This window comes from Uranotaenia lowii, chromosome 3 (genome assembly GCF_029784155.1).
Source record: "Uranotaenia lowii strain MFRU-FL chromosome 3, ASM2978415v1, whole genome shotgun sequence".
Lineage (NCBI taxonomy): Eukaryota > Metazoa > Arthropoda > Insecta > Diptera > Culicidae > Uranotaenia > Uranotaenia lowii.
The window spans coordinates 195423676-195448292 of record NC_073693.1 but is presented as its reverse complement, the minus strand read 5'-3'; the positions used below and the strand labels follow the sequence as shown (position 1 = coordinate 195448292).

Below are 24617 nucleotides of genomic sequence, written 5' to 3'. Positions count from 1 at the left end.
TCAAATCACTAATCCTCATTATCATAAAAATTGACTGTTTAACTCTGTGCCATTGAATCAAACACTCAACGGTAAAGCCATTCTATCCTTGAATGCTTGAGGAATGACTTCTCTTATAATTATAGTCTAATAATTAAGTTTCAATAATTTAAAGTTATAGTTACTCAAAACAATTTAACCCCACTTATTAGAATTTTTTTTTAAATATCTCCAATCCCGCGAGTCAGTTGAGAAAACGATTCAATTTAAAGATTATATTCGCTAGCAAGGTGACTTTATGAATTGAAAATTAATAAATTACAAGTTTCAATTAAAATGATCATGGATGAATATCAATCTATTAGTATATTTTTTTTTTGCTTGATGAAAATGTCACAGGCCAAACAAATAATACAGGTTCTGTCAATGAGGAGGTTAAACGTTAGTTTAATCACGTGGTCCAAATTATGTTTTTACTACTATGAATACAAATCCAAATTGCTAATTTCATAAGATACGCTTAATCGTCTTTCTTTTTTTTGTTAGGTTTTAAAAAAGGAAGCAATATTTCTATTGCAGTGTGAAGTCTTTTTTTTTTAATCTTTTGTAACAATCATGTTATTACCAAATATTTAGAGGTTTCGAAAACAAATGTAAATTATCTTATGTTGAAATAACACTAATAAACGGACATTATCTTATGTTCATCTCGTGAATGTTGAAGTTGGTGTTGAACCAACATGTAGGGAGAAGATAAACAGTTCACCTGCTAAGTTTTTTTTGTGACTGCCAAATAAATTACGTTCATATCCTTTAGCATGTCCTTTTATGAAACCTTTATTTTATGGTTTAGGAGCTTTGGCAAACCCACTCTAAAACTTCACTTATACGAATTTGACCGCAAATAATAAATTTCGAAGCGATCCACTGTATGTGTATGCGATCCTGTATGTGTTTGTGTTCGTTTTTATAAAAAAAAAAAAAAAAAAAAAAAAAAAAAAAAAGTTTGTTGCAACATTAATTTTATAACTCAATACATCCGCTTTTGTTACAGTTTCATTCATCATAAGTTTTGAATTACAACTTGCATTCGTATTTCGTGATAAGAAAAATCAACACATAAGTTATAAAGAAACCCATCATTGTATCGCGCACATAAGTTCCTTTTCTTAAATTAATTAACCTGAGGCGGTCTACTATATTACATATTAATTTTTTTTGTTATTAAACAACAATTGAAAGTGATTGGTGGAATGCTACTGACACGCATACGATGAAAAGTTAAATATAAAGGGAGCTTGCCTATTGGCAATAACTTATTATTATTTTTTTTTCAAGCAATCCAATTTGAAGTTTCGTCCTTTCGAAAGTTTTATTTTTGTGAAGACTTGTCCTCTAGTTAGCCATTCTTTTTAATGACCGATTACATAACATTCCAATAGTTTGTGATCTCTGGCACAAAACTTAATGGGACTTGACCTCTCGCTAATCGTCTTTTGATGAAATCATTTCAATGATTGATTAAGAACTTTTTTTTTTTTTTAAACGTCATTTAGATTGTGACCTCTCGCACAAACTTAAAGGGACTTGACCTCTCGCAAGTCGTCTTTTGATGAATTCATTTCAATGATCAATTACAAACTTTACTTTCTTTTTTTCATCTCATTTAGATTGTGACCTCTCGCACAACTAAATGGGACTTGACCTCACGCAAGCCATCTTTTGATGAATTCTTTCAGTGATCAGTTACTTAACATTCCTTTACTCCATCTTATTAGTTTGTGACCTCTCGCACAAAACTTAATGGGACTTGACCTCTCGCAAGCCATCTTTTGATGAATTCTTTCAGTGATCAATTACTCAACTTTTCTTTATTTCATCTCATTAGTTTGTGACCTCTCGCACAAACTTAATGGGACTTGACCTCTCGCAAGCCATCTTTTGATGAATTCATTTCAATGATCGATTACAAACTTTACTTTCTTTTTTTCATCTCATTTAGTTTGTGACCTCTCGCACAAAACTTAATGGGACTTGACCTCTCGCAAGCCATCTTTTGATGAATTCTTTCAGTGATCAATTACTCAACATTTCTTTATTTCATCTCATTAGTTTATGACCTCTCGCACAAACTTAATGGGACTTGACCTCTCGCAAGCCATCTTTTGATGAGTTCATTTCAATGATCGACTACAAACTTTTCTTTCTTTTTTTTTCTCATTTATGTTGTGACCTCTCGCACAAACGAAATGGGACTTGACCTCTCGCAAGCTATCTTTTGATGAATTCTTTCAGTGATCAATTATTCAATATCTTAATATTTCTTTATTTCAACTCATTGAAAATGTGACCTCTTGCACAAAACTTAATGGGACTTCGCTAGTCATCTTTCAAAATTTCAATTATAGTGATTTGTGATCCCATTTTATGTGAAAGTTAATTTACTTCTAACCTACTGCCAGTAATACTTGAGCTCAGACAAAAATTGTAAAACAACAAATTACCAAAAGCCATCTTTTGATTACATAGCTAAATGTATGAATAAATGCATTTTAAGTAGGTAAGTGTTATGTAAAAATGACTTCGCTTCTATTAAGCAACTATTGAATTATTGAAGTTGTAATTATAGATTATGAACTTAATTTTGTCTTTATCTTTTCAAGCCAGTCCTTGATGATAACCAAGAACAAATGACTGCTGCGCTAAATTACAATCAAACAAAAAACCTGAAATGTCAACACTTATGTGTGAATTATTTCACAGGGCTACCGAGGAATTACTCAAAGATTATTTTACGGAGTTTCTTCAAGTCCAACTCTAACCTTCTTTTATATATATTTTTTTAAACTAATTTTTCAAACAAATCTTTGTAAAATTTCATTCCAATTGTTACAAATTACAATTTTCTACAAAATATTTAGATAGCATTCTAGTGGTCCTTACATTTTACATCCCACGTGCACTTTGCAATTATTGAAAAATTACCCATTTTGATCATTGCACAGATACTCATTTGATATGCGTCTTATTACCTAAGCCTCACGCATGTATTAGATTTAAAGATAGCCCAAAGAGCTTTGGAAAAATTTCATTACTCAATATAGAACATCATTGCGATAAATAACAATTTATTTAAAATCCCTAAAATGTTCATCCGAATAGTTTTCAAATCATCAGTACAAACACAATTATATCTTACCGTATGGCTGAATCGGGAATTTGGCATACGGTAACACCTTCTATATATACACACACCTTGATCTGGATTATTCTTTCAAAATTATTTTCCAAGTGACGCCATTTTGTAAATTCAAATTCAAATTCAAATACACATTGATAGAAGTACTCACCCTAAGGAAGCGTAAGCTGCGCCATTGTGGTGACCTTCCTTTCACTACTCACTTCATTTCTAAATTTCACTACTCCTAACTATAATCTTTTCGGACCACTTAAAAACTATCAAACGCGTATGTACTATCGTTCAGAAATTCGAATCCAGAATGATCCAAAACAGTCAGTTCGTCCGTCTCTTTCATCCGCGGATCTCACCAATTCACTCTCCGTAATCTCATTCGGTCGAGCGTAACTCAAAATACACATTCCAATCGCGTGTCTAAATATGTTTTAGTTTTAAATCATTTCCTACTATATATTCAAAATCAATTAGCTTACATTTTGATAACATTTTCAAGTAAGGAGGATATACCAAATCGAGACGACTGAGATAAATATAATATAACGCTTCAATAAAAGTTAATCTAATATATATATGCATATATTTTAACCACTTATTTATCATAAATATTTCTCTCAGGCTATATCTACCACAACGAGTAAGTAATATGAAGGCTCCTTTCACTTGTTCAACCATTCAAAAAAATTTCATCCTACGACAGATGCGTCCAAGAATTAGATAAGTTCCGCAGTTTTTGATAGGTTAACGGAATTACGGCCTACTTAAGAAGAGTAACAAACAGTGTACATCCCAATTGAAACATTCCGGATGGACAACCCCGCGTACCAGCGATTCGAGGAACATTTGAATCGGCTCTTTCCTATTATTGTTTGCTTTTCGATTGTCTTGAGCTTTATTTCATGCAACCTACGGAACAAATAGGAACAGAATATCGAAGTTTTATACAGATGCAATCAAGTTTTAAGATAAAACTAATCGATTTGCAAAACGACGTTGGAGCCAAATAATCAAAGCAAAAGAACGTAAGTACATTTACACTAATAAGAACTGAACTATTGCCGTATCGAATACACCAACATATTTGTCGTGTATTTTTGCATTGGATGACGAGTTTCCAAACAATTCCGACTGCTATTTTTTAAATGAGAGTTTAACAGGTGCATCGAAACTTCCATATCGATTTTCTCGAAACTCGTTAAGTGGCTCATACGACCTAATCAAAACAAACTCTAGAGTTATGTTTTGTGTTTTCGGAGAAGAAGCATCACAGGACCCTAATACTTTTTCAGAAATTGAATGCGTTTCGTCAGTAGATAGTCGTTCGAGCAGCTGCGCAGAAGTGAGTTTTTGGCAGTGAATATTATATTTGGACAAAAATGAATGCCAAAGCTAAAGGTTCTCGGGACCTACGTGACTGTAATTCTTTCCGTAAAACTCGAATGAAAAAGAGGCCTATTGTACAAAATCGATTTCAAGCTGAGAAAGTAGTACTTTGCGACGAGAGTGTCAGTTCCAGTGCCAAAAAATTGAAGGCTAATCATGAGTCATCAGCACCAGAAGATCCGGACATCGGGTATCGCATCTTAAATTTTCTGGCAGTGTTTTCCGCTACCTCGGAAACTGTAAAATGCTAAAAGTGTGATGGAGATGTACGATTCACAACAGAAAGCACTCGAGGGCTCGGCTTTAAATAAGTAGTAACATGTGGATCGATAAACCCTACGATTATCCCGTGGTGTCCTTTCATCCACAATGCATATGAGATCAACACTAGATTCTGTTTCATTATGCATACATTGGGTATTAAGTAGTTTGGTAGGAGCTGTAAAATTATGTGGCTTGATGGACTTGCCCCACCCAATTCGTCTACCAACCTACGACGTAATAACTGAAAACATATATAATGGAGCGTCAACGGTCGCTGATCTAGTGTTGAAGCAAGCCGTGGCTGAAGAGCAGCAAGAGATAGTGAAAGAAAATCCAAGTGATGAATCAACAAAATTGACCGTGTACCGGTAAATTTTTTTTTTTAAATGTCAATATTTTTTAATATTGACGATATTTTAGGTAAAAAACGCTTTTTATGTTGAAGCGTCCGCCATTTTTTCCAAAATCAATTTTTCCAAAAAAAAAAAAACTCTACGTCAAGGACTCGCCACATGTTATTACTGTAAAACTATCGTAGATTCACTCATTTCAGATGAAAACTGTCGCCGTAATCGCGGTCACCGCAAACCATGTTTTGCCAGCAGTGCTCCACGGAAACCGTTTTTGTGTCGCCATTTCTGAACCGATTTCAATGGTAAACAGTGAAAAAGATACACAAAATGTTGAATCGATACATAAAATAGTTGATTTTTGATAAGCCCCTGAAAATGACCTGTGTTTTGGCCTCTACTCATATTTCCTCCCTTAATTAACTATCGGTTTAAGAATGTCAGTATATCTGGCAGCACTGCTCGTAGCAATACAAAATTGCATTATTTGTTGAGTTTTTAAACATTTATAGTAAATGAGGCATTAATTTCATGATTATACAGTAGTTTGTCGATTTTATCTCTGTTCGGTTTTATTAATATTCGCCAAATTCACGCTCGATTTTATCACGGCTATTGTTCGTGCATATACGAATTTGGGTAACCGCGAACCTCCCCAATTGAACTGAGCGCAGAGTTTTAGCAGAGGGAGTGATTCGGCATGCTGCAGTGATTGAATTTTGCTGAGCATGAGTTGATCAACCATCTCTCGCTCAACGCTTTACTCGGAAGCAAAGGTTGCTTTGAGGCAGCGAAAACGACAAAACCGATGATGTATACGCTCTCAATATGGCCCGCCTTCATGAAGCAATATACATTCGAGGCAGCGAATCCAAAAAACCAAACGATTGGCTCTAATTCATCTCCTGTTACAACCTTGAGGGAACCGAATTCAAAAGGCAGAGTAAACCCGAGTCTCCTCGTTTGTGCCTGGATCGAATGCGTGAGGCTTTTCTGCTATTGCTATTATTGCACAGCAACCGCACGCAGGCAGCTAGTTTTTTCGTTTCTTTTTTCTCCCCCCTCCTTGCTCCATACGTTGCGGGCCTATGCAATGCAATAAGTTTGGTTGTGTCGTTGTTGCCTCAACCTTTGCGGCGAGGTTGAAGATGTTCTCCTCAACGACAGCTATCGGTGGGAGTTATTCAAATTCAACAACGTAAATGAATATGTGTGCCTCGTCTCCTTCATGCATCATGTAGCAACCGAACGTTGAGAGAGTTCGTTCGGGGCAGCAAACGAATAGTATCTCTCAGAGCAGATCCTCCTCATGGGGGGAGGTTTGAATGAATGTATATGTATCGTCTCCTGTATAGCTATGCGAAGCCTCAGAGCGTGTATTTTGAATACCTCTGATGAGAAAATTGGTGAGGATTTCAATCACTGGCATGCTGTGAGTTTTTCGGGAGTTAGGAAACATCAAGAGAAAAAAGAGGAGTTTCCGTCATCCCTAAATTATAAAAGGGGACTTCAGCAGTCATGTGTTTCTCTTTTTTGTGCTGAGTAACGTTTGTAAGGAGTAAATTAAGTAGTTAAAGTTAATAAATTGTAATTTAAGTAAAAGAAAAAGTGATTTCGAATAAACTAAAGTTTGCACGGGAAAAGAAAGTGTTCTACCTGATTGACTGGAACCGGAAAAAATAATCGCATCCTGAAAAAGAATCCAAAGACTTACCTGCAACACCCGGAGAACCTACTTACCTGCCCTGCTGCATCAGAGGAGATCCATTCCGTCGAAACAAAGGTACTTCCAGTTATGTTTTCGATTTTATCACGCTTTTTAAGAAATCCTTCGGAAGCCATTTCCAGAACCTTAATTTTCGTTCAAAAGCGTTGAGCGTCGTTGTTCATGATATTTTTATGGTTTATGTTAGGGTATATATGTAGGTATTCAATAATATGGAGATGCCATTGAACTGCTTACTTGAGCAGTATAGTGTTTAAAATCGTCATTTAGATTTTAAAAACACTTCTAATAATCGACATACGTATTTTAACGTCACGCTTATGCTAGTGTTGTTATTTGTGTTTGGTTAGCCGCTCTAAAAAAGTAAACATTTTTTGTTTAGCGAATCATATTATGATGTCGGTGAATTTAAGCGTTTTTGAAAAGAGATAAGTGTCTCTGATTTCTTTGTTTAATTTGTTTATTTGAAAGGGTGACATGTGCAATCCTTACTGGACAGCCTTAAGTATTGTCTGAATGGATAATTTTGGAAGATCAAAATGAAATTTTGCTAGCTTCGCCTTAAAATATGTAAAAAGAACTAAGATGTCTGTTTTTCGGGCTCGGCCGATGGGTGGGGTTCGGATTTCGGGGTCTTTCTTCCCGTCTCTCGTCGACGGTATCCACCAGCAGCAGGAAAGTACGGTGAGTCGCCTATTCTTTCACACAACAGCTGATCACCCGTTCGGGGGGAGAATTACTTTTCGTTTCGGTGTACGTTGGTGGTATCAGATCACAAATTAATTAGATCGCACTTATGTAGCCACTGATTACTCAACCCGATTTCAGATCCACTATTAAGAAGTTGCTTAGTTGGACTTAAACTTTAGTTGATTTATCGAAGACGAAGTAAAATTCCGTGCTATTCGTTTCAACGTACTGATCTATTCTAACAACAAAAATGGCTTACATACTATTATGTGAGAACTCTCTCGGCGTTATGTTTAATGTTGCGAGAGAGTTAATGTTATTCTAGGGTACATGGACAGATATTGGTGTTTTCGAACAAATTGATTACAGTGTCAAGTGAACATAGAGGACAATACAAACAGAAAACAATTCCGATTTCCTGATCGGTGTAGTATCGATCAATTTGAAAACCAGTGGATTATCTGCTCATAAAGCAAATTTCGAGAAACACACTTTGAAAATCTATAGTAACGAAAAGTATCTTTCGGAATTTTTCATGAAATTTGATCAAATAGATGAGCAGAAAAATACGGGTTTGTGAAAAAAAAAAACAGAAGTGGAAAAAGTGGCGCGTTGTGACGAAACGATTTGTTTTGCTTATATTTTGGTAACTATTTGTTCAATTAAAAATTCTTTTGATTTCAAATTGTAGTGAATTAAATTCTGAACTTAGAAGAATATTTTTTTTCAATGTGCGATATGAACTGTAAAATTTACATGCAATATACCAAAAATATGATTTACAAACGTTGAGACGTCACGCTGGAATGAGCCATCTAATATTTTATCCTGATGCTCGGTAACCTAAAAGGTATGAAACAATGGAGATTTAATGTTAATTTTCGCAGAAGTCTTATGGGTCAGTTAAATAAGTTTATTATTGAAAAAAATGATGAAATATAATTAATAGACATGATTTTTTTTTTCAGTTGTAAACAATTTGTATTGAACCTGTTGAATATTTTAGAAAACAATTTCTACCGATAGAATGTTGCTCTACTAGGCACATTCCACCGACTGCTTTGTCGAGGATTAACTTGAGCAATTTTCTCCTACTGTAGCCTTGACGTTGACCCCCAACGAAGCAAAAATCCGACACGAAATGGATGGATGTGTGGCAATGTCGCTCAAACCGCTCAGAATGGCGCGATAGATTGTGAATTCTTTTCACTGTTCCTAAACTGACGGGAATCTATCTACTAGGTATAGTATGAACTGGGGACGTTCCTCTCCGCTCCGATCGGAATACTTATGTCAACCGCACTGAAAAGTATGAATACCCCATTCCAAACAAAATCCTGTCCGGGCAAGTGTTACGTAGCTTGCGCCTTCCGTCCATCGCACAGCATCGTAGTGTCACTTTTGGGTTCGATTCGGTTCTGTGTTGGGTTAGGTTGGGTTGGGACAGGAACAGGAATAGGAATCCCTTGGAGGCACTTTATTTAAAGCGAACATGATGAATAGCTATTACTGCAAATATTTTCCACAAACAAGCATTTTCTCATCATACCAACAGGCGAGCGGTCAGGCGAAGGAGGGGTTGAAAAAAAGAGAAGAATTTGTTGAGGGCACACTTTTCCTGCTTTTTCGCACTCACAATTTGTTCCGTTGCATTTTGCCACCAGATAGACCACTCCGAGGGAACGATCCAAATAAGAAGGTGAGAAGTAAGATGTTAGCGGAAGAAAGAAAGAGAGCAGGGCTACCGAGTGCTTTACGGGCCAACTGCTCAATGTGCAATATCCAGGCAGGATTCTTGTAACGGAGACCTGTTTGAAGAAGAAAGATTTAACATCTACATTGCGGCAAGTTGCAAACCAAATTCCCAAAATATGAGAATGGTAGTGCATCTAACTTTTAGGATTTAGAGTTTAACCGAAAAGATTAAGTTGAAAACCAAAATTGCTTATATATTACACAATTAAACATTAATTGAGTAAGGTGAAAGCTATGAACACTAAAGCAATTTAAGCTGGACTTTTGCCCAAAGTGACAATGGCGTTGGAGCATGATGGGTACATAAAATCGCTGGAGCTGTCACTCTCTGAAGGACACTGTGCTGCCAGAATCCAACGGAAGTTGAGAAAAAAATAGAACTATGCAAATCATTTCACCAGTTGGTGATCCAGATTTATGCACGTTTCTTTAGTGTCGCAAATTCTTCTCATGGCATTTGAGCAAATTGAATTTCAAACGTTCCTACCAACTTTCGTCACCTGCCACAGAACGTGTCCCCGAAATTGCACAAATCGAACATGCAGCTATTGAACTTTGTCATTTTCGAATGTTGATTGCAATTTAGAAAAAAAAATTGGCGTTTAACAATTCGTCTGGGTTGAAGCTTTACAATCAATTATAAAATGTGTATGCTGATAAATCTGTATTGTTGAATGCGATGAAATAAAATTTAAACTTTAGTTATTTTTACAATGTATGCCACTTTACTTTTGAACAATGAGCTGGAGTTGTTCAAAACAACTTGTTCGTTCTGTTGATTTCTTTCTTCTACTCTGAATTAATTTTTGCCTTAGTATCTAATATCCCGTACAAATTCATTGTAAATGTTACGGAACTTGAACGAATTTCAAAAGAATATGATCAAGTTTGACTCAAAATGAAGTTTTTGATGTCATGAACTTATTTGAAGTATTATCTTATCGTATTTGTAAAGGAGGCTCCAAAACAAAATAAATAGAAATATGCACGCAGAGAAAACCTGGAATTTGGAACAAAACAAAACTGACTTTGATTCAAAAAATTAATTTTTTAGATACAATCTCCTGTTTTCTTTGAATCAATGAATTATGGTTTTGTTTCAAATAAATAATTTTTGAAAGAAAGAATTAATTTTTTGAATCCAATAATATTGGACTATGATTTTAAACAAATTCTTTGATTCAAAAGACATTTGTTCAATTGCATATTTATTTGGAAACAAAGTAAACTTTCTTTCAACCAAAGAAAAATGTATTCAATTCAAAGGAATCACTTCAAACTAAGAAGGTTTTTTGCATTGAGTAAGAAGAATATAAAACGAAAAATCGGTTTGGCTGGTCGTGTGAAAATGTCGATCAGAGTTAGCTTAGTTAGGAGGATTCAGGATAAAGTATGGTAAGTTTATGTTAATTAAAGAATGAATATTGAAGATTTTCAATAAGTGCTTGAAATTTTATAGGACCACGGCCGATAGATGGTTTTCCAAGTCCCTGGATGCCTCAACCGAGGTGACACCGCTCCAATCCAGCGATCAGGTCCACGAAAATTTAAACCGGATGATTCGATTGAAGTGAACCAGTGTGTGACGCAGTGTTTCATTAATTTGTGAATAAAAATAAATTTTAAATCCTTTCTTTTATTATTTGAAATTCCTAATAGGCTCTATTACTCAGTTGACTTCATCGAGTCGAATTTGCTGCTAGAATTCCCGGCAGAAAACGCTCATTATGCCTTCATTAATGGTGCTCATACTGCCTCGGGGGGTTTCTCATTATGCCTCTACAGTGACTGGTTTTTAGCTTTCGGCATAAATTTTTGAAATGCATTTTTAAATGTTTTTATCTGCTTTTTCAAGTTTCATCCAATTAGGCAATAGACTATTTGAGTGTCTGAACACGAAACAATGATGTATTTCACATATTACAGCTGTTTTCTATGGCTAAATAAGCGTTTTGCTTAAGGTGGCGATTATGCCCCCATCTCCCCTATCAATATTTTGAATCAAAAATTTTTCAAAAGAAAAATTCTTTGAAACAAAGAAATTTTTAGGTATCCCAAAACTAAAGGAAATTTTCCTTTGTTTTCGCTGCACTTTCCTTTGAAATAAAAAATCTTTTCGCTGCGTGTGACAACTTCGAATATTTTTCATTTATTTTTTATTTTTAATACAATTTGATAATAATAAGAGTTTTGTCTTCATAAGACGTTTTATTGAATTGACAAACAAGTTTTCTGAAATTAAATTAGATGTTTTAAGACTTTTCCAATTTTAAATTTTTTGACTTAGTGGAATAACTACTGTAATGAAATTTCCTTCCACTTTTAAACATGGTTATTTTTTTTTTGTTTCATTTAATGAGTTAATAAAGGGTGTTGCCACACAAAATTCATCCGATTGCCATCAAATTTTCAGGGATTTAAATATAATAGTTATCTATTAAAGTTAATTTCAAACTATTTTACTCGTATTTTATTTACAGTCCATATGCAAATGACCGCACCTTGACCTTGACTCCGGCCATAAGATTCTGCACAACCTGGGAATCAACCGATTTTTGCATGTAAACTTATACTTTCTTCAGTTCTTCGACTGTCTTCGCTACTTTAGGTTGTTTAAGAAGGTGCTGCTTCATTTTCGCCCAGTACTTCTCGATGGGGCGGAGTTCCAAACTGGGAGGGTTGAACATTTTCGGCACGAAATTGACCTTATTGTTCGCATACCACTTCAGCGCGTCCTTGGAGTTGTGGCATGAGGCCAAATCCGGCAAGAAGATTGTTAGGACGTTGTGGGCCTTCAGGAGAGGAAGCAACAGCTTCTGCAGGCACTCTTTCATGTACACCTGTCCGTGCATCGTGTCCTGGGTCACGAAAGATGCACTCCGCTTCCCGCACGTGGAGATGGCTTGACAAACCAGGAATTTATTCGCAAATTTGGACATCCTGCGGACATGCTCCGGAACGCTTAACTTATCCTTGGCCGTTAAAAACAGGTTGCCGGGGATCTGTTTGAAGTCGGCCTTCACATGTGTTTCGTCGTCCATAATGCAGTATCCAACTTTCGTCAGCATGTTGAGGTACAACTTCCTGGCATGGGTTTTGGTGGACTTGTTCTGCTTCTCGTCGCGATTAGGGGCCTTTTGTACCTTGAACGTTCGAAGCCTAGCCTTAGTTTTGGCCTTCTGGACAAAACTTCGGCTTAGGTGCAGCTTCTTAGCCACATCCCGATCGGAGGCGTTCGAGTTTCGGTTGACGGCCTCAACTACGCGGTTGTGATTTTTGGTATCGTACTAATACGTGCTAATACTTTTTTCTTCACTTCTGGGCTTCCGATCGGTGGTCAATCGTTCCTCGAACCGCTAATCACTCGCGACACCGTGGAATTCGCGATTCCCAACGTTTTAGCGACGGAACGACGCGAGAGATCCTTGTTCTCGTGATGAGGTTCAAGATTTTATCACGCACAGCACAAGCTTTCGTCTACATTTCCGCGAGTTTTGATCCCAGGACTTTAAAATTTAAAGGATGTAAACAATGCACTATGAACTAAATCCACCCGAATTTTTATTAAATTCTACCCACCGGTTAAAAAGTAAGATCAATTTCATAGTGTGGCAATTCCATCGTGGACACCCTTTACATCGCCGGTGTCATCAAAGGGCGCTCGTAATCCAGATTCGGGAACGTAAGTGGAGATGGATTGAGCACACGCTGCGAAAAGATGAGAACGAGATTTGTGGCGAAGCCTAATCGCCGAAATCGAAACTGTCGAAAAGAATCTTGACTGGGACCGACTGAAGACGTTGACTCCGGTCGTCAACGGAGAATTGACGCGGGACCATCAAGTAAGTAGCAAGGGGTTTTGAGAGATGGGCAAATGATTTCAGGTATTATATTTTGAGTCAGTTATTGTACATCGAATTCAAATAAAAATTCGTACACGAGAGTTTTTAGGGAGGGGAAAACGGTTTCAGGTACCAAATTTAGTGTAAGGGCAAAAGGGATCGTTCATTTTAACTTTTCAATATTTCTGTTATATTGACGTTATTATACAGCGCATTGAGATGAAAATTTGGACATAAGAGTATTTCGAAAAAAATCATATACCCGAAAGATAACAAGACCAAAAAACAAATTGGGGAAGATGGGAATTATTTCAGTTTTAGTATTCTTGATTGTATCGGTTTTAAAAAATTACTTGTCAGGGGTCGGCCGAAGGGGTCATCCAAATGACCTATTTCCTGTTTTTGGGATATTGACTTTATTATACATCGGATTGAGATGAAATTTTGCTCTCGGGAGTTTTCAGGGACGTGCAATTGATTTCAGGTGTCAACATTTTCGCCAGGGGTCGACACTGGTGTTCACTCAGAACACGCAACTGTGCGGCAAAGAAGCGGAATTGGACACAACGTGGAAGCAGCCTTAAATCCAGCGAACGAGGAAATATTATTAAATTTTTTAATAAGCTCGAACTTACTTCGAAAAATCTAATAAATGTAATGTAATGTAAAATATTCAAACAGAGGACGAATGACTGCAATGGTTAAAATCCTCTATAAATAAAGAAAATTAGAATTAGAATTAGACGTTATTATGCAATGTATTGGTTGGAAAATTATAATTAGGTGAGTTTGTATCGCATCGAGATGGAAACTCATACTCGGTTTTTTTTAGCACGGTCAGTTGATTTCTGATTTCAAATTTGGTAGCAGATGACAGAAAAAGTGATCGTCTATATAACGTGTTCAACATTTTTGCAATTATAGCTTAACGTAACAACTCCCCAGTATGCCTTCTGGACGGCGTGACTATATTAGCATTTTCTACCAAAACGTCGGTGGCATTAACTCTTGCGTTAATGAGTATTTGTTGGCCTCTTCCTGCTGCTGCCATGATGTTATTGCCCTAACCGAAACATGGCTGAACGCCAGGACCTTCACCAGTCAGGTCTTTAGTTCTGACTATGTCGTGTTTCGTTGCGATCGTGGCCCCAGTAACAGTCTGAAGTCAACTGGAGGCGGAGTTTTACTGGCCATCAAATCAACTCTGCAAGCTGTGTCTATCGACGACAATTCCTGGGATGATCTGGAAATTGTGTGGGCCCGCATCGATCTCGGTAACCGGAAGCTCTTTGTGTGTGTGGTCTATATCCCTCCGGATCGTACACGAGATGTGAGTATTGCCGATTCGTTTTCCAGCTGCCTCACCAAAGTCACGTCGCTTGCCTCACCTGAAGACGACATATTAATCATCGGTGATTTTAATTTACCGGGTATCAAATGGTGTCCCTCTCAAGGCGGATTTTTATATCCTGACCCAGCTCGTTCCTCATTTTCGGCATTCTCCGAAATTATTTTTGACTCCTTAAGCACAGCCACTCTCCGTCAGATCAATAGCGTCGAGAATGAAAACGGACGTATGCTTGATCTATGTTTCGTGAATGAAGGAATTAGAACGCCGACAATTGAATTAGCTCCTGTGCCTTTGGTCAAATTGGTTCGTCATCACCCAGCTCTGCTCATCTCAATTGAAGTTTCCGACTTGGATATTTCTTCGAGAAAACCAGTTGCATTCTTTCTCGATTATAAAAACGCGGACTTTCAAGCTATCTCTGATGTGTTAAACTCTGTAGACTGGGAATCCGAGCTTACACTTTCTGATCCCAATGCCGCGGCTGAAACTTTTTCACATGTCATCAATTACATTATTGATCGTCATGTTCCGAAACGTTTGATGAATGAAAATTCAAGAGCTCCCTGGATCACCAAAGAATTGCGCCAGATGAAAACTTTAAAATGCAAAGCCTTCCGCTATTATAATAGGCTCAAATCACAAGACGCTAAAGACCATTACCGTAAACTTAATTCTGCGTATAAAAAAGCTAGCAGCCGATGCTATAGGAACTATCTGACGCGACTGCAACGAAACTTCAAGAATAGTCCTAAATCATTCTGGAAACATGTCAAAGATCAGCGGAGAGAATTTGGACTTCCAACCAACATGTTCTTGGAGGGCGAAACTGCAAGTTCGGATCTCGGTATATGTAATCTGCTCGCTAAAAAATTCTCTAGTGTTTTTACCACTGGTTTCATCTCTGCCGATCAAATAGCTAACGCTGTTCGAAACGTTCCTTCCTTAAACGCATCTTTAAACATGATTGCAATTGAAGAGGAAACTATTTTAAAGGCGACTGCAAAAATGGAAAACTCTGTTTCCTCGGGACCGGATGGAATACCCGCCACATTCCTGAAACGCTTTATGCCCCATTTATTGTCTCCAATTAAACAAATATTTCAAGCTTCGCTGGACAGAGCCGTTTACCCTTCGCTGTGGAAGGATGCTTATATGTTTCCTGTTCACAAAAAAGGTGACAAAAGGGATATAAATAACTACAGAGGAATATCTGCCTTATGCGCAATTGCAAAATTATTCGAACTGGTAATTCTGGACCCCATTTTCTCATTCTGCAAGGAGTATTTTTCCAATGACCAACATGGGTTTATGCCCAAGCGTTCAACTAGTACGAACTTAATGAAATTTACATCCTATGTGCAAGAAAGTTTTACAGCGGGTATCCAAACCGACGCAATCTACACAGATTTGTCTGCCGCGTTTGACAAGGTTAATCATGAACTTGCTATTGCAAAACTCGAACGTCTTGGAATCTGCGGTTGTCTATTGAATTGGTTCCGTAGCTACCTGATCGGAAGAAAACTGACCGTTCGAACTAAGGATTCGTATTCCCGACAATTCCCTGCTACTTCCGGGGTTCCACAAGGGAGCCATCTAGGACCGATTGTGTTCCTTATTTATTTTAATGACGCTCTTCTGCTGCTCGACGGACCCAAACTCGCCTATGCTGATGATCTGAAATTGTTCAACGTAATCAAAGGCCCCGAAGACACTGCTTCACTACAAAGGCAATTCGACCTTTTCGCTACCTGGTGCAACAACAATTGCCTGGCGTTGAACCGCAATAAATGATCCGTCATAACATTTTCGCGCAAAAGGCATCCCATTTCCGCCGATTATTTCCTTTCAGACCACTTAATTGCCCGTGTGAACCATATCAAAGATTTAGGTGTGATTCTTGATCAAAAACTTGACTTCAAGACACATACAAACTATATAGTGGATAAAGCTTCTCGATGTTTAGGCTTTATTTTCCGCGTGACGAAGAACTTCAGAGACATATACTGCTTGAAAAGCCTCTACTGCAGCCTCGTTCGCTCCATCCTGGAATATGCATCGGCAGTTTGGAGCCCTTTCTATCAGAATGGCGCTGATCGGATCGAAGCTCTACAACGACGGTTTATACGATATGCTCTACGCCATTTGAACTGGTCTGACCCGTTCCACCTTCCAAGCTACGAGAACCGCTGCAACCTCATTAGCCTAGACACGCTACAATCCCGTCGAGCTGTCACACGGGCCTTGTTTGTCTCCGATATCCTGACATCGAAAATTGACTGCCCTTCGCTATTGGAATCAATCAACCTTAGTGTCAGACCTCAAGGACTACGGAACCGGAATTTACAGCTCTACACTACCCTTCGTCAAAACAATTACGGGGCAAATAGTGCATTGATCGGCGTGATCAAGACGTTCAACCGTTACTCTGAACATTTTGATTTCGGTACATCGAGGGATTCCTTCAGAAGAAAAATTTTAATAGCGTTTAGGTCAAGGTAGTTTGTGTAAACTTTTTTTTCATAATTTTAATTATTTTGTTTTGTATCCATTTAATCATTGGGATCAACATGTGATCCGTTGATTTGTTACCAAATAAACTAATAAAATAAACAATGCATTCGGAAATGCATCTGGAAAATAGAAAATAGAAACTGTTCATGACATATTCCAAGTTAAAACGAAACGGTTTCGTACCAGAGCAGCTAGTTTTTAATAAAAGTGAGGAATAAACGTAAAAACGACCAAATAACATGTGAAGTAATTCCATGGTAATTTAGTTAGGTATATCAAAGCAATTTCAGGTGAGGAAAGCAAAATGAGGATTGTGTATGATCGAATTGTTTCAAATACCTATAATACCAACCCAACTGTAACACTTAAAAAAGATTGTATCTTATGTTACACGAATAAAAATGAATTATTATTATTATTATCTCGCGAACGTTCTTGCGAAATCCCTAGATAGGGTTCATATTCATATCTATCGCGTTCAATCAAATTTATGGGATATTTTTCATAACACCTCATTTGAAATAAGAAAACTTTATAAACTATTAATTTGATTTATTTTACTTCTTCTCGACTTCGATCTTAGGAATAAAAGACTCCTCGAGCTGGGTCTTAGGGTCTGCTTGCTACTGGGTAACTGTGAGGACGTCGCGGACTTTTGAATGTTCACCTTACTAAGTTGGGTTATTGAAATTAAAATGAAAACTATTTATTGAGGAAAATAATGATTTTATTAAAGAAAATGAAAAAAAAAAAGACCAAAACTATTTCAATTTAATCGGTTTATTGTAAAGTGTATGTGTGTGGGGTGTGTTTGCGCAAACTTTTTGTACGTATTGCTGCTCCTGATGACTACGATGGCTCTACTTTTATTCAAAATGACGAGCTAGTCGGCTACTATACCACTCTTACATGCACCGACGGAAATCTATGCACCGGAACGATGGGTGGGAATGACCAGTCAAATAGTAGAGTTCTGCTTTGCTAGGCGCTTCTCTCATAAAAGCAATCGACTGACCCGGGCTGGCCCGATTGGTCAAGCCGAGAGAGGCCCTCCTTGGGAATTAGGACCCTGTTTCGGTCCGAGGGAATCCTCCTTGATAATTATGGCCCACACAGGATGTCGAAGATCCTTTACGGGTTAGACGTAATGGAAGCAAAGTCCGTTAGGCCTCGGGAGTGTGACGGGTGAGTTTATTCAATAAGAACAAAAGGTCCTGAATACTTTCAACAGCCTGCTACCTCCAAAATCACTACTGCCTTTCAAAAAGATTTTGAAGATTTTCCAACTCACAACTCCACTTTAAAGTTTTGTCACACTCGCCGCCTAGATTCAAATGGCCGAGTATAGCCAGAGAAAATCGCCAATTTTTTAAATCAAAATGTGGAGTTGATAATGCAGAGTAAAATATGTTCCACACCCATGTTCCACACCTTTTTCTTACTCCGACAATTTTCCCACAAGTGTTTTGTGTGCAGTGTGTTAATAATTTTTCAGTGTGTTGACGTTTAACTAAAATTACAATTCCCAAACTAAACTTATTACAATATTGACAATCTAACTAACAAATTTTTAGCAATGTGAACGTTCACTCAATTATTTAACCGGCATCAAAAAACATAAAGATTTTGAAACGAACGGTTACAACACCAAAATATAGGTAGCCCAAAATACCCCACATCGAGTGGCTCATGATACCCACAAGCTATGATCTGCAAATTGGTTGCGTTTGCGTTTGTGTGACTTATTGCTATTCCATGAAAAATTCCTTCTCCATGTGAAAGAGAAGACAAACTATGACCATAAGCATATGAGCATGCTTTTGTTATGAACTTTAGAATTCCCACGGATGATTATGAAGGTACATTTTTTGAGCTTGTTGATTAAAAGTAGTATATGATGCGTACAAGTTAACAACATAATATGTGATTATATACTTACGAATGACGACGATGACAGTTGGATTGAGATTTTAGTCTGAACCAGGGACGGGATTATGTCATAGTCATGAGCCAAAAATTGCGACTGGTGACCCATTTTTTTCCACACACGTAAAAGCATGCTATGAAATGAAAGCATGCTATGAAAGATTATTTTGTTTAAGAAAGATTTTTCCATTATGTCATTGATCATTGAAATCTCCAATATTTCAGTCATGAGATGATGGGTAAAACTGGTCATGACATATGTAGATCATCAGTGCAATTTTTGGCTACTTCGTTTGCCAAGCTAATTTTCAATATGCTGTAGTATGACAAACGCTAACTCGCTATAGTATTAAAAAAAATGAAAATAGAGATAAGTGTTTGCTGCGCCTTTTTTAAAGATTCCATTTGGTTCCCAAATTTCATTCATTGCTCACTCTTACGTGACATTTATTTACCTCACGTGAATATGAATAGTATTTTCATTCACATGATAGGAATATTTCTGTAATGACATGACCCATGACTGATCATATTTTCTTGGGTATAGTGATCCAAAATAAATTTCGCTGTCCATATGAATGAATGAAAAGTTTCAAGCCTGGTCTGAACATACAGGGTGACAAAAAAGTCCGGTCACACTTTTTTGGGGTCGCTTGTTTCCTACATCTTGCATCGCTCTGGTGCCATCTATATGCCAAATGAAAGGGCTAACTTCGCTGCCCGAAGTGGCAGAGTTTCGTTTCTGTGCAGTTTGTTTACATTGAGTTGTGAGCTATGACAGAGTTGAGAGCAGCTGTTATTGCTGGATATGTGAGAGGGTTCAAACCCGGACACATATTCAAACATCCAAAACCGCTCGGAATCAACCGGAAACTCGTGTACCGGACCATAAATCGGTATCTAGAGACCGAAGGCACCTTGAACAAGTCGCGATCTGGACGACCAAGGTCTGTGAGAACTCCAAGGCTGATAAAGATTATACGAGACCGGATTAGCCGGAATCCCGCCCAATCTGCACGGAAGCTGGCCAGAAACCCTAAAATGAACCGAGAATCAATCCGTCTGCTTCTGCGCAAGGATTTAAAACTTACACCGTACAAAAAACACGTACAGTTCATGGGGTTACCAAAGCTACAAAGGACAAGAGGTTCCAACGGTCGCGGGAGTTGCTCGGTTGGCGCGCATATGACGAGATCATTTTTTCGAACGAAAAGCTGTTCGTTTTGGAGCAAACAGTCAATCGTCAAAATGATCGAGTTTGGAGTGTGAGCCTCCAGCAAGCTCCTGCGGACAAGCTGAACGTTTCCCGGTTCCAAAATAAGACGTCAGTGATGGTATGGGGAGCCATTTGCAAGAGAGGTAAACTGCCTCTTATTTTTAGGTTGTTCAGGCGTGGTGTGAGGAAAACTTGACCGATTTCATTTCAATGTATTAATGGCCTCCAGCGTCTCCGGATCTGAATCCAATGGATTATTTCGTGTGGGGATACATGATGTCGAAGCTGAACGACTAAAAAAATAACAAATTTGGAGCAATTCAAGCGAGTTATCACGAAATTCTGGGACGAGATGCCGATGGAGCACGTGCGCGCCGCTAGCGACGACTTTCCAAGACGTCTGAAGCTGGTTCGATCAGAGAAAGGTGGTGTAATTCCGAAATATCGTCTGTAAAGTATCTTTTTGAGTTACTGAATAAAGCTATGAAAACCAGATTCAGATTTTCTTCTTATTCTTTAAAATATTGAGATTTTCCTGTGTGACCGGACTTTTTTGTCACCCTGTACATACAAGATATTAAAGGTGGCCGACGTTTTCCCATGGTCCCCTCCCGTTACAAATTATCGTAACGAAAGGTCGGTGTTTACAATTAGGTTTAAAATATCCGTAGATACATGCAGATACGCATCAAATCGTTAGGCCACCATTAGCAGTTTTGTAAACCGGTTTACTTCGTAAGGAAACAACCACATTCAGATTCAAAGAAAATTGCTAAACGCTTTATTAAGCTTGTGAAACGTGTCATTGACACCACGTTGGGAGCACACTCAGTTATTTGAACATAGACATTAAAAATGCTGTTCTCTTGTGTAATTTATATCTTCTGATTTCAATAGTCAGGTACTTTTGTATAATATTTTAAAATATTAAATTTCTTTTCTATAAAAATAAAAGATCCATTATCATATTAAACAACCGTTCAGGCACGATTTCACTTTGTCCCAAATGTTACAAACTTTTGAAGTTGAAAGTGAGTGTGGGAAATTCATGTTGTGTCATAGACGCTGAGTGTTAGTGGTGGATTTGAACAGCGAGAAGAGTGATCCTAGTATAATACGTAGTTCGGAGTTCTCCTTCTGCTTCTTCTATGCTCACTGACAGCTGAGTGAAAAACAACTGGAAGTTTGGTAGACACACATCATTTTCCGAAGTGAAAGCTGTCTCTGCACTCGCGACAGAACCACCAAACCCTCCAAACAGCTCCGAAGACAAGTAGGAGAAAAAAAACTTAGTTTGGAGCCGCTGCCGCTGCATAACACCAGGCAGCGTGAACTTTTAGAACTGCGAGTACGATGTGCGATGCTCTGTGTGTTTGTTGTTGGTGAGGCACTTGGCTCATCTTTGGAAATCTGAGGCGAGATGCGTCATCTCTGCACCTCATTGCATTTCCGCCGGAATTGAATCTTCCGCTAGCGGAGAAAGAGATCCTTTATTCGATTCTTTTGAACACTCTTCTCTTACACCCAACTTGAAGCGTGTCATCTTCAGTAAATTGAGTTAATGATGTGAAAGAATGTTGCTTCTCGTTTCAAAACAGGATTATGCTCGTTTTCCTATTTTATCCGGTTATCCGGAATGTGCATCGAGTGGTCCTTTATACAGGCGACCGATATCCGGAGCTCTTGATTTGGCATGGTGACGACGACCGAATTAAGAAGAAGACCGGGCTGCCGCTCCGAGCAGAGATCTGCAGATGGATTATTGAATTTTCCGGTTCTGATACATTTCTCTAACGATTGGATTGCATTGCAACCATTAAGGGCGAATGTTTTTGTTGTTGCTGATTGAGCATTATTTTTGGTGCAATTGGACTCGTTCCTTTAAAAAGGATTCGATTGAATTTATTTTGACTTGAAATTGCAATAAATTCGAGCAATTCCGAGATGAGAACTAAGCTTACGATACAGATATTGAAGGGAAAGGAAAATTTGTTTAGAGAAATACAGAAGAAAAAAAACGAAATAAAAAGGCGACATAATGAACAAAACTGAAGGGGGGAAAAATAGAAAAGGGAAGATTGAAGATGGAAGATGGAAGAAGGAAGAAGGAAGAAGGAAGAAGGAAGAAGGAAGAAGGAAGAAGGAAGAAGGAAGAAGGAAGAAGGAAGAAGGAAGAAGGAAGAAGGAAGAAGGAAGAAGGAAGAAGGAAGAAGGAAGAAGGAAGAAGGAAGAAGGAAGAAGGAAGAAGGAAGAAGGAAGAAGGAAGAAGGAAGAAGGAAGAAGGAAGAAGGAAGAAGGAAGAAGGAAGAAGGAAGAAGGAAAAAGGAAGAAGGACGGAAGAACAAGAAGAAGGATTTTTTTTTCTTTTTGATTAAAAATTTAAAACCAAAACTTCATTAACATTAGTTTGAATCGAATGCATTTTACTTTAAAATGGTAAAAGTTTGAACGAATAACCCCCTCCACTCAGCATAATTCGTTCTACGAAACAACTTCCTTCAGTTTAAAGTGCTCTCCAGACTCCATCTCAATGTTCCTGGAAACCGACCCCTGAGTGCATTAAATTGAGCATAAACAGCTTGAATTGGGTGCGAGTATGGTTAGCTTTACTGTACAAGTGTGGGCGGTCAGTGTACAGCATTACAGCTTACATATGCCGAGAACGAAAGCGATGCAATAAAAAGGTAAGGTCACTTGTATATCTCATTAGAAATGTATTAAAACCATTTTTTAACTTATTTACAACTTTTTCAGACATTTTTTTCTAGGTTGCCGTTATTAACACGTTCATGTTCCCTTATTTTTTAACTTTCTGATACACATCGAAATTGGAAACTTTCTTGTTGGTCGACCAAACTCGGTATATTAGCTTCTTTACTGGTAGGTATACCGTGTCGTTTGACTCAAGAGATTCCGGATTGCGGAAAAGTGTATTTAGCACAGCGATGCATACTGACCAGCAGCTGTGCAACAACATTATACATCTCCGTTGCATTTCTAGCCACTTCCTAGAGCTTTCCCCCAGACGACCAGAATGGTCCCTTTTGACCTCACTTGTAAAAAGCTTCCACTACTCTGTCGACAGAGTAGTGCCAAGGTTTATATTTATCTCACAAAAATGTTAAACATCATACAGATAGTTCATTGAATCCGCTGACACTCCTTGAAAAAGCATTTAATTAAATTGAATTGGATTGATGAAATCTAATCTTGTATTCATTTCAACGAACACTCTAAACTAAATTCAGATTTTTAATAAAAAAGTGGCTCCAGAGAGCCAAAAGCATACAGAGACTTAAAGTTATAATTCAGCCCATTATTTCTTGTACAAGTGAACAGTACAAATCTTAGGTATTTGCGTATGACATTTGACTAGCACTCCAAACCACAAATCAATCCAATGACTGCATCACATTTCAATTCAAAATTATTCATCACAGTGTTGGTGTATTTTAAATCAAAAGGTCTGGAAGACAGTTGTAAAACAAATTTATTGTTTCTGAGTAAGAAAAAGCGATTTTATTAAAATGAAAACAGTTTTAACATGAAATGAAAATAATAACCAAATTATCAAAAAATGACAAAAATGAGAAAAATGACAAAAATGACAAAAATGACAAAAATGACAAAAATGACAAAAATGACAAAAATGACAAAAATGACAAAAATGACAAAAAATGACAAAAATGACAAAAATGACAAAAATGACAAAAATGACAAAAATGACAAAAATGACAAAAATGACAAAAATGACAAAAATGACAAAAATGACAAAAATGACAAAAATGACAAGAATGACAAAAATGACAAAAACGAAAAAAAAAAATTTAATTTGACTCAAAAAAACTAAAATTTTACTGTTTATTAGATGACTTTACTTTTATAAAAAAAATCATGACGATTTAAAAGCTATTTTATCATTGAAATGACATTTCCGTTCGATTTTTCACGGTACTTAAAATTTCCTTTTTTACAGGAACAAAATAACTTGGATAGCCAATATAAAATTGTAAATTCGTCCTTTAATGATTGTACAAAAAAACAACTTTTTTTTGCTGCATTCATCAGCTTACTTCAAGGACCGAGGCGGTCTAGCGGATGGGCTGGTGCGAGGCTGGTTTTGGTATGCCAAGCGTACTGGCTTCAATTCCCGGTATCGGCATGAAAACTTTTGGGTTTAAAACCCATAAGTGGCCTACAGGCCTACAGGTAAGATGTGTTTCCTACAATAACTGACTAGGGGAAAAGTTCATATAACGCCCCATGTGGCTAATACGCGCCTTCCTTGTTTTGAGGAATCTAGAATAATTAAGCTCGCAAAATATTACCAATTGGTTTTAATTCTGTGATTGGTCATGGCAAGTATGAATTTTTTCTTAAAATGCCCCTGTGTCGTGATAATTTCACAATTTAGGTCTTTCTTCAATT

General features: G+C 37.5%; 1 protein-coding gene across 1 annotated transcript; it reads left to right on the top strand.

Moving 5' to 3' along the window:
- The first annotated feature begins 14131 nt into the window (after positions 1 to 14131).
- Positions 14132 to 24370, top strand: LOC129752979 (uncharacterized). Its single transcript, XM_055748769.1, has 2 exons — positions 14132 to 15380; positions 24258 to 24370. The coding sequence occupies exons 1-2, from the start codon at positions 14132 to 14134 to the stop codon at positions 24368 to 24370; spliced, it is 1362 nt and encodes a 453-aa protein (XP_055604744.1).
- Positions 24371 to 24617: the final 247 nt, after the last annotated feature.

What these genes read in the sequence shown, in the direction of transcription:
- LOC129752979 (XM_055748769.1), top strand. Translation starts at nt 14,132, where the DNA reads ATGCCTTCTGGACGGCGTGACTATATTAGCATTTTCTACCAAAACGTC. An exon ending in AACTGCAAGTTCGGATCTCG is followed by an intron (nt 15,381 to 24,257) that starts GTATATGTAATC and finishes TGCATTCATCAG; the next exon opens with CTTACTTCAAGGACCGAGGC.